The sequence below is a fragment of the Oncorhynchus mykiss genome, chromosome 16 (genome assembly GCF_057628025.1).
Source record: "Oncorhynchus mykiss isolate SJ-2025 chromosome 16, ASM5762802v1, whole genome shotgun sequence".
Classification (NCBI taxonomy): Eukaryota; Metazoa; Chordata; class Actinopteri; order Salmoniformes; family Salmonidae; genus Oncorhynchus; species Oncorhynchus mykiss.
Genome location: NC_143037.1, coordinates 17,247,540 through 17,258,767, shown reverse-complemented (window position 1 = coordinate 17,258,767; position 11,228 = coordinate 17,247,540). Strand labels below are relative to the sequence as shown.

Sequence of the window (11,228 nt, the reverse complement as noted above, 5' to 3'; positions counted from 1 at the left end):
CAGTTCTATAAATATTCCCTATGCCGATACATACCATGAAACAATCAGGAACTGTCTCTGAACCCACTAAAGTTGATTTGTGTGGTCCAAATCTGAGTCTATTGCACTCTCGCTTTTAATAGCTGAGGTCCCCATAGACTTTCTGCAGCTGGTGCTAAGAACGTCATTGACGGCCCTCGTATGTTCCCTCGGCCTCCCGAGGTCAACGCTAGGTCGTTGTGCAGTAATAACCTGTCGGAACGCAGTAACGCGGGGCAGCATCAATCTGTTTAGGTACTACTACTCATGTAGTCCACTTAAGTACCTGTTCTTGAATTACTGGAAAACTTAGTCGGATGCCAGTAGTTTGAGCAAAAGCACGGCATACCTGTTGTCTTGGATGGGGCTTGATTATGACATAATGAGTGACTGTTTTGGATGATCAAATCAAATCAAATGTATTTATAAAGCCCTTCATACATCAGCTGATATCTCAAAGTGCTGTACAGAAACCCACCCTAAAACCCCAAACAGCAAGCAATGCAGGTGTAGAAGCACGGTGGCTAGGAAAAACTACCTAGAAAGGCCAGAACCTAGGAAAAAACCTAGAGAGGAACCAGGCTACGAGGAGTGGCCAGTCCTCTTCTGGCTGTGCCGGGTGGAGATTATAACAGAACATGGCCAAGATGTTCAAATGTTCATAGGTGACCAGCAGGGTCAAATAATAATAATCACAATGGTTGTCGAGGGTGCAACAGGTCAGCACCTGAGGAGTAAATGTCAGTTGGCTTTTCATAGCCGATCATTCAGAGTATCTCTACCGTTCCTGCTGCAGTGAAACTAAATATAAATTGTTAGTCATTGGTACGGGTAATGACAAGCACTCACTTACAAATAGTTTCCAGTGGGTTCTCTGTTTTTTATTTAATACAGTTCCACATTCGTTTGGTCTTCCAAAGTGTTGTAGTAAAGTAGGTGCCAGCTATGATAATTCAGAAATGCGTTGGTCGATAAAACTGTCATAAACACCTAATTTGGTACACTGGAGTGCCTGACTACAGTAAGTCTTGGTAGTTGTCTGGAAGCCCAAGTTGTCAGTGAATAAATGCAGTACTGTAGTGTGCTCCAGATACAGCATACACAGAGTCCTAAGATAATGTGAGGAAAGATGCGTTTTGAACTTAAAGTATTTTTCAATGTCTGAACCTTTGGGCCTTGAGGGAGGCGAGAGGCTGTGAGAGAAGAACAGGCTGAACGACGGCTATGGCTCATATCCATCTCTGTGAACGAAGCAATGTTGCTGTTGTGACTGAGCCGCTAACATCTCATGCGTGAATTCCTCTTCCTCTCCTTTTGTGAGCCGGGCAAGACATTCCAAAGAGCTGCTAAACCTCAACTTCCTAATTGCTGATATTTGTTTACATGAGAGATACACTTGGTGTGCAGGTAAAGACAGAGGAGAGAAAGGTCTTGTCAAAACAGCCCATTCAGAGAAGAATGATAACAAACACACCTCTTTCAAATAAACCTGCCTCTACTTTATTATTGTACTGTACAGTATTTCATTATTATCTGAAAGTCACTATTATTTTATGTGACAATAATGGCTTCATCATTTACTACAAGTTGCATAAATAATTTAAATGTAGAAATAAAATATAAATATGCAGTTTATTCTTTGTAGCAGTCCTTCTTTGAGTCTCTAAAGTACAATCAGGCTATACACGGACAACTCTGCTTACATGACAAAATCCCTTCCAGTTGCTATTTCAAACACACAATTGAACAAGAAGCAAACATTGTCAGTACAGTTTAGAACACCAAAACAAGGAAGTATTATGAGAGAATGGCACAACGGAATGTGGACAATAAGCTGAAAGGTTCATAGTACTCTTAATTAAATACAGGTCAGACTGTAGTAGGGATGAGAAAGGGGAATGGGTTTGTCAGCATGGGCAAATTGGGGATCCAGAACCTTTTCCTGTCTGTCTGTCTGTGTCTGTCTGTCTGTCTGTCTGTCTGTCTGTCTGTCTGCCTGTCTGTCTGTCTGTCTGTCTGTCTGTCTCCATCCCTCCTGTGGGATAGCAGTAGCCAATATAAAACAATTCAGATTTAGTTTCAGTCTTTTACCTCATTCCTATCTTTCTTGTCAGTTCTATTCAGAGATTGTACTGTAAAAATGAACTGTCTTACTCATTAAATAAATTGATTAGTGGCTATTCAAATATTTCCAACGGTAAGTAGAACAACAATTTTAGAAGTGGTACTAACTCATATGCCACTTCATATTTTTAAGAACTGTTAACAAATATAAAGTTATTGAGTAAATATAACTTCATTTATTTGTGTTCTGCTAATCTGAAGATATTGAGACGTTACAAGTAATGATTATTTAATATTTTAAAGTCAATCTAACATTAAACATTACTCAAATTGTTGTTACTTGGTAGGGTAGCCCAGTGGTTAGAGTGTTGGACTAGTAGATGCAACCACTTGTAGATGCAACCACTTGTAGATGCAAGTTCAAACCCTCGAGCTGACAAGGTACAAATCTGTCGTTCTGCTCCTGAACAGGCAGTTAACCCACTGTTCCTAGGCCATCATTGAAAATAAGAATTTTCCAACTTGCCTGGTTAAATAAAGGTCAAATGAAAATTTACTTAAAATAGTAGACATGGATATTAGAGCAAAAAACACTTGATTTATCTGTGTTTGTGCTGATATAGAATTGTTACGTATTTTTGCAAGTTATGAATACCTAATAATGCCACATGGCTCTGTTTGTATAGGATTGTCGGTAATAAAATAAAAAGTACTTTATGATACAGTACTTTTACACAATGTTGTATGCATGTTTGAAGAAAGAAAAGTATATTTCTAAAATGGTATTAAGCAGTTTTCTGTGCTGTGAAGTGTAACAGATTATGGAAAACGATATCAAAACCATCGGGAAAATATATTTTCAATAATGAGACAAGAAATTGCCACTATCAACAGTCACTCCGATTGACAGAGGCAAATGCAGAATCCTGTCATGCTTAAAACTCTACCTCCAGTTACTGCTAGAGGAATGAGCACTGTGCTCAACAATGCCTGTTAAAATGACAAATTGTCAAATACATAAAACAATGTTAGACACGACCGCTGAAAATTACTTATCAGAACTACTTACTACGTGCACTTGAAAATGTAAGTAGAAGGGACCCGAAATGTTTAGGTTCCCTACAACAAATATTCATGCTAAAATAACTTCCATTTTTATAGTTCAGAATACATAATACGATGTTGTGTCAAATATTTCAGAAAACCCAAAACAGTTAAGTATTTACAACTTAAAAATATAACAATATGGGTGATGATGTCACTTTATTACTTTAAGTATTGAACACTGTATAGTTTAAGTTGGGTGGTTTCCACCCTCCAAAAAAATTGTTAGCAGAACTAATTGCTATTTACAGTGTAGGGCTGATAGTCAGAGAAGTGGAGTTGTTTTCTCTCCCTCACCATCTAGGTTCTCAATGAATAGAATAGGGATACGGCTAGTTGGTTACCAATGCTATTTGCTTCTAACAGATAGTCTCCATTCAGGGTGTAGATGAGTATAGAATGCTGTGCCTCAAGGTAACAACAGGCACAATTGCTGGAGCCTCCTCTACACATGAGGATCTTTTGTGTGTCTGTGTGGTTTCAGCAAACAGGAACTAGCCATGTCTAGAGGAAATGGCTTTTCATGACTCAAATCTTAAACACAGGAATGGGCTCATTTAGTCATTAAGACGGGTCACTGGAATGCTCAGTCACCTGTTTGACCGCAGGCACCCTGGTCTTGGAGTGCTGACACAACCATTCCCCACCCCTCTCTCTCCCCCTATCTCTTTCACCATCACGGGCCACTAGGGCCACTGGGCCAGGGGCCTTAACTGACAGCTCCTATACGGCTGCTATGGAGTGAGGAGGACCCTGGGGGGGGCTCCTGGTGAGTGCGGTGCTCCCCGGGCTGTCAGGAGGCTGCGTGGTCTGGGGTCGAGGCCAGGGCCTGTCAGCAGCCCACCTTCATAGCCAGGACGCCCAAGGGCTGCCACAGGCTGCTCAGTACAGAACACCCAGCCATAGAGGCGCTAGAGCACAGTTAGAGCACAGACACACTTTTCAACCCTATAGGCCTATCAGGCAATGTAGCCTGCCCGGTGGATGTTTTGACAGGTGGGGTTTGAGTTTAGGTTCACCTCTTGCTGTGGCGAAGGTGGATACTCTTAGTGTCTGAGTCAGAGGCTGTTAGCTACGAACCGGAACATGTATAATACTGTACACTCCCATCCTAGCAGTGTTCCACCTTTCCTGACCAGTCACATGGCCTTCCCTGGCATTTTGTCGACTCATTTGGTCATGCAAATCAAAAGTTCTGAAATATTTTGTAAAATAGGCTGCAAAATCTATAGTGCCTCTCTGGTGAGAAAGACTTGTGTCAAATCAGTCCAACAAACAGCTTTACAAATCCTTTTATTTGTTGAAAAGGCTCTTCTTCTCCCTCTTCCAGTGAAGGAGCCGTGTTGGATGTGTGTAACATGTGCGTGTGTACTGCTTTGGTCTCTGTCCGTGTACGAAGGAAGGAAGAGCATCCTCAGTATGAATTGCTGACCAGTGTCGGTGTGTTGCTTTTGTTCCGACTCCCAGGCAGCCGGGTGCGTTTCTTGTCGCGTCTGGGCTTGGCCTCTGAGGAGCTCTCCTTGGCCTCTGACTGGTTGTGGTGGCGGCTGTAGCGTTTGCACTTGCAGGAGGTGACCACGCGGATTTTGTAAGCCCGGTAGTTGCCGTTGGGGCACTGCAGCTGCACCCGCTGTGTTCGGGAGTGGGCCGGGATGCAGCGGTAGTCAGAGGCGCTGCTCCGCCACCATTTGCCGCGCACGATGGAGTTGGGTAGGAGGTGGGCGGGCATGCATTGACCCGAGCACACCAGCTCCTTGACGGGCTTGGCACTGCGGCAGGAGCCGTCAGTGATGTAACGGGTGGAGCGCAGCTCCCTGCAGCTCAGCTCCGAGGCACCTGGGGTGAAGAGGAGGAAATGAGGTTTACACACTCTGTGGCATCGCTCCAAATCAAACACTTTGAAGACGATACGACTCGAGGGAAATCTTCCATTTAACTATTCAAGAGCAGAGAGCTATACAGTTGTGTCTCCGTTTTCTGAATATGTCAAACATGTGCCTGTGTCAAAAACGCATGGTTCGATTGTTCATATACTGTTATTCGTTTATTCTAATAACTTGGTTAGTTTGCGTGTGTGGAGCTGGGCTGGGAAATGGAATATGAGGCAGATTTTAAATCTTCTAAAATGTTCAAACTCTTCCTTCTGTTACACCATTCAGCTATTTTTAATCTCAACAGAGTGCCCTTTTTTTTAGAATTGAACATGTACAAATCCAATTCAAAATCAATACTGTCACATTTGTTTGGTGGAAGGGCTCAGTATAAGGTGGGAAATGAGTTAAACTCAACACTAACGTTGATGCATGATCTGATGATGACTGTTGCCTGAAAATAAGGTTGGATGTGGAATTACAGCTGGCAGCAATCAGCTGATAGCAAATCCAGATCAGAGTGCTATTAAACAGCTCAATCAAACATAATGGAGATTTAAGTCGGAACCAAAGCTGCCATACACAATGCAGGCCCTCCGTAAAGGATGTGAAGATTGGAAACAGTCTAAATGCTTGCTGTACAAGTATTTTAATTCCAAAACAAACAATTTGACAATTGGAAAAAAGCAAAACTAAGAGAGTATATTCAGTGCATGGCTGGTAAATTCAATATTTTGGCCATGGCCTCTTCTCAAAAGCCTTACACATTAGTTATCGTTCTCTTTCTTTACAAGTGGCGTGCAGAATAGCAGAGGACGTGTCGGTAAGGAAACTATACACTGAGAGGGATCTGTTTTTCTTTCGTAGTTTTTCTTTTGCGAAAAGTAGAACAAAGGATTTATGGAAGGATGACTTCCTTTTTTTCATTCAGAGAACCTGATCTGGTGTTTTTGTGTCTCGGCTGCTCGGGAGACCACAGCACAAGGGCTCTGCTCTGGTCTCAGGTCTCTCTCAGAGTACCGACTGCTGAGCACAGGGACCAGGGAGTGACTGGAGGGGCAGCCAGACAGACCCTCTCTGCCTCCATGACCCCACTGGGACCATGGAAAGAGTCATGGGAAGATATGGTCCTCCCAGAGGGAGGCAGATATGAGGAAGACCCTTATCACATATGATATGACTCATTAGATCAGGGGTGCTCAAACTTTTGGGCTTAGTGGGCCAAAATATAATCTGAGTGGTGGGCAGCGGACTGAACAAATAGACATGATCTATTTAGAAATACAAAAGGTAAACAAAAACATTTTACTAAGCAATCATACAATCACACTTCAAACATTCATCAAGTTGTAGCCATTTAACAACACATTCTGATAACCAGTTTTAAATATGTGGTTGTTTTTTTAGCATTGTGGCACAGAAATTGCAAACAAGTTTCCATCTTCATAAGACGAATCACTTGAATATGTTTCAAATGACTACTGAATAGATGATTGTTTCACTCTCTCTCTCTCTCTCGATGGATATTGCTCAGTATAAGAAGAGATTTAGAAATGTGCATTTTCTTCCAAACCCACTCTGAAGCTGTCTGTTGTTTAAGAGGTTTTCAAGTATTATGTCAAATGTATCTCATTGTTCATTACAGCAATTTAGATCCCCGGGGGAGCAAGGTTTGTCATTTATACTCTACGTACAGTCTCTATTAGATTTGAAATGATGAGACTGGGAGAAACTGGGAAAGAATAACATTGTGCATCTTGAATCCATGAGAGGCTATTCAGAGATATTTCCTCTGTACAAATCAGCATGACTACAGCATATCCTTTACTGGCTACAGGTGGGAGTCATTCTCCAGCACCGTGTTGAATTTAACCAGCAATTTCTAAATACCCTGAAGAAATCCCATAAGAACAGAAACCCTGGCGTTTTATTTTTTAACACATGTTGTTGCGATTAAATAGCTATGGCATAGGCAGACCTTGACTAATTGTATGAAAGAGAGGAAAATAGCATGGAGGATAGAGTGAAAACCATGATCTTTTGTAATTCGACCTCTTCCGATTGTGTGAGGAGAAAACCACAGGCATATAAATGAACATGTTGCTCTCTCAGCCTTTGCGTAGCATTCATTTAACCGCAACCCTGCTTCCTCCATTCAACAGTACAGCTGTTCCAGTCTAAACACCATTGTCAAGCATCAACAGGGAAAGCTGCAATTAAAAATGGCCACTGGAGTTCCTTAAGCTTTATCCATGATTTGATATTGACTAATCTATATAGAAAAGTAGCACTTTTCGGCACTTTTGGGAATTAAATGAAAAATGATTGGATGTTCTGGGTGGTCTTTGGAGGGTTTCTTTGACATAATGATCCACATAAACCACACAGGTGAGGTATCATTCCCCGGGTTATAGAGTGACCATACATTGAGAATTTAATCGATACCTTGCATGTTTTAAGATTAAAAGGACGTGTGTGGTCTTACAAATGGACGGAAACGAATTAACTCGTGCGTAAAGGACGACAAGCTATGCTGGGAAATGACATGTGTGGTGAGTGTGCGTTTTTTGAACAGTTCAGACTGCCCAAAAGCTATGTGCTTGAGAACATAACGTCAATCTAACATGACACATTAATAGATACTGTAAAAACGCCTCGGTTAACCTTAAATTGAAAGCGCTCTTTTTTCACCAAGTGATTGCTCATATTTCGCACGAGTACAGTACAGCTGTTCATAGATCTCCATGAGATATTAGCACCATCCCGAGCTGTTTATTTTAAACGTTTAGATTTTATACAAGTACCACTTATTCAAACAAAGTGTTACAGTAAAATTCAAATGACATTTTATTAGATTGATTAAACAATACGAAATTATTCAATGAAATTGATTAAAGATTATCCATACAGTTTCATCCTTTCTGAAGACCAACCTCACATTGTACGGATGGTTTACATTTTTATTTTTTTTTACAAGTAATGCGAGTTATGATTACAAGTAGGCGTAATCATAATGCGCCCCGAATATGGACATGTAATCCTCTAGTCCTAATAGCTATGCAGGCTACCAGATAACGTTCAAAAATAAATACTCACTATAAGAGGCTCTGTTTGCTGATGATCTTCTTCCCCCGTGTTTTGGTCGATTCATTGTATTACTGTTATTATTAGAAGCCTGTAGTATTGGTTGCTCGGGAGGCTGTGCGTTCTCAGTATATTCTGGTATTATTTCTGTAGCATCGTTTTTTAGTACCCTCCATCCCTGCACGACCGTACAACATCCCTGTAGCAGCAGCAGCCCCGTGCTGGAGACGAGGAGCGCGAGAGACACCTGCATGCTTATCGATCCGCGGTAGAGCAGGTGAAAAACGTCGGGTAAGATGCGCTCTGTAACAACTTCACCAATTCCACCCATACAAGAGACGTTGACGCTATTTAAATACCCAAGCTTTCGTCAAAACTGACAATTAAGAGCATACACAAAGTGGGAGGGGTCCAGCCCCAGCCAAATTCATTTATTTAAAAAATGGTGGGGAGGTGCATGGGCGCTCGCAAGGAGAGGTGCGCACGGGTTTGGGTACGTTGGTTTTAGGGAGATAGCGCATCCACCTCCGTCTCTGGTCTCTTTGAGTTCCTGTAACGCAGCTTTTTTCCTTCGTGATTAACGCACTATGTGTCTCAAAAGTATTTAAGTTGTTTTTAAGTGTTCTGTTTGGAAAGTGATCCAGGGCGCAGTCGGGAAGACGATAGAGTGACGTTTCATGGCTAGGCTGCTTCCCTCTCCATCGTAGACAACTTTTGATAGCTCGCGCAATTGTGTTTAAACAATTATAAGTAAAACATAATAATTAAAAAACATGAATAATAGGGTAAGAAATAATAGCAAAATTGTGAAATGCGTACATTTTGACAGGTCGCAGCAGTCTATTTGTAATATTACTCCTTTGTTTTATTACTTGTATTTTGTTGTTTATTGTAGGCTCGTGTATCTGCTTTGGAATTAGTGTACACTATTGACCAAACATTTATTGCACAGTCATAGACCTCTTGAAAAAGGATCTAGAAATGTAACGCCATTCTTCTTCAGACAACTCATAACACATTATCACCATTTTCTTCCTGATTCTTTGATCCACTGAAAATGACAGGTCCCATCCTGTATCTAGTGTCTGGTGCTCTGGTTTTAATAAAATGATTTGGACGGAAAAGAGGGTTCCAGCAAACTCTTGGCATCCTTGAAATCACAGTCTTTCGATTGGAAGTGCTGAAAGATGGAGGCTCCATTGTACAAATGCTGCCCTCTTGAGGGATAATAAACAAATAAACGGTTCAGTGGAAATAGATAGGATTTTGACGGGGCTCTGATCAACATGACATGTTCTCCTATTGGAGTTATTTTGAGGAGGATGCAGCGGACGTGCCCAGTGCGCTGCATGAACACACTCACATTCTGGAAAAATAGTACTGTTCATGACACATTGTTACCTGTCATTCATTTTGGGAACTGAGCTGTGGTCGTAATGAGATGTTTGATGGTTTCCTTCTACCTTTAGGTGTATTCCCACTGGGCACAGACATCAATTCAATGTCTATTCCAAGTTAGTTAGTTCGACATGATTTAATTGAAGTGACTTGGAAACAACGTTGATTCAACCAGTGTGTGCCCAGTCAGTTGAAACCTAACATCAGAGTTGAAATTTATGGAGCAAGCCAACAGGCTTCAAAACGATGCCAATAATAATCAAGGATAAGGATGATTTAATTATGTTGCAATGTTCCTTTCTCTATTTCAGCCACCACAGGAGCCACAATAAACAACCAGCCTAGAACCTGTCACAAAGAGAGATCAACCTGCTTTGCTTGTGGGCTCCTGGCTTTGACACAGTGGGTTAGTGGACTGGACACAGCTCTCCCTATAAGACTCCGTCCGTGTTTCTCCATGTCTGTGCTCCTGTCATCCCCCTGGTAGAGAATGGTCCCGTGTCCACCACAGCGCCAGCTCTGATTACTACCTTCCCTCCCTGTCGCTCACAGTCCTCCTGTTTTTGGTTTTCTGAATAGAGCACCCGGGCTCCAGCACTTTTTTTACTGCTTCATCATAATAACAGTCAAGGCCCTGAATAACAATCAGATGCTCTCCAGATTGTGTAAGGGCCGCCAGCAGCGTAAAGGGATGGTTGGACATTTCATTTTATAGGAGATGAACAAACACAGCGTCTGAGCCACATAAACAAAGCATTTAGCTCCTCGGGATTGGAGGACTGAGAGTTGGGAAACAGTGATTCATCTGACGAGGATGCTAACTACTTGAACACACAGGTTTGAAATAGATGTTGATTTCAGATGGGGTATACTGTTGGGTGAAAATGATGGTAAATAGTATGTGAAATGGTAAAATGGTCTGTTTTGCAATTATGCTTGCCCAAATTCTGAATTGTTGACACATTTCGTTATTGTTTAATAAGTCAGTCAAAAATGTGTTGTCTGTAGTTATGCAGAGTATCAACAGAATGCTTCAGATGTCTGGTATCTTCCCCTAAATACACAGTGTCAACACTCTGTATACCCCCTGCTTACATAGTATGAGTTTTATTTGTAGACAGGGTCATATAGAGTGTAACCTGGAAAAGATACAATTCATGCCTGGCTATGAAAGATTATAAACAGGGTGGTTTGAGCCCTGGATGCTGATTGGCTGACAGCCGTGGTATATCAAACCGTATACCACGGGTATGACAAAACATTTATTTTTACTGCTCTAATTACACTGATAACCAGTTTATACTAACAATGAGGCACCTCGGGGGTTTGTGGTATAGGGCTGTACCCAGGAATCCGCGTTGTCGTGCATAAGAACAGCCCTTAGCCGTGGTATATTGGCCATATACCACACCCCATCGTGCCTTATTGCTTAATTATATACTGTGTCACCATTTGTTCATGTCCCTCTCTTCACACATGACAACTGCACAGTACTGTGTTGAGTTTCCAAGCAACTCAAGAGACAAGAAGAATGCACTAAATCTAACATTAGCTCAATTAAATATAGGGATCCTGATAACCACAAATTATAAGAGATGTCGTAGGAATCTGCCTACAGTTGCTATGGGATTTGGAGAGGAGGTATTGGATACATGGAAACATGGAACAATGTGCATGAGCGAAGCTACT

General features: G+C 41.7%; 1 protein-coding gene across 1 annotated transcript; it reads right to left on the bottom strand.

Moving 5' to 3' along the window:
• Positions 1-1,495: 1,495 nt before the first annotated feature.
• On the bottom strand, positions 1,496-8,810 carry LOC110491484 (sclerostin). Its single transcript, XM_021564968.3, has 2 exons — positions 8,154-8,810; positions 1,496-5,022 (listed from the first exon to the last, which is right to left on the bottom strand). The coding sequence occupies exons 1-2, from the start codon at positions 8,470-8,472 to the stop codon at positions 4,601-4,603; spliced, it is 741 nt and encodes a 246-aa protein (XP_021420643.1). The 5' UTR covers positions 8,473-8,810; the 3' UTR covers positions 1,496-4,600.
• Positions 8,811-11,228: the final 2,418 nt, after the last annotated feature.

Coding starts and splice junctions, on each gene's coding strand:
- LOC110491484 (XM_021564968.3), bottom strand. CDS start 8,472: ATGGGTGGAATTGGTGAAGTTGTTACAGAGCGCATCTTACCCGACGTT. Junction 5,023..8,153: donor AGCAAACAGAGCCTCTTATA/GTGAGTATTTAT, acceptor TCTTCACCCCAG/GTGCCTCGGAGCTGAGCTGC.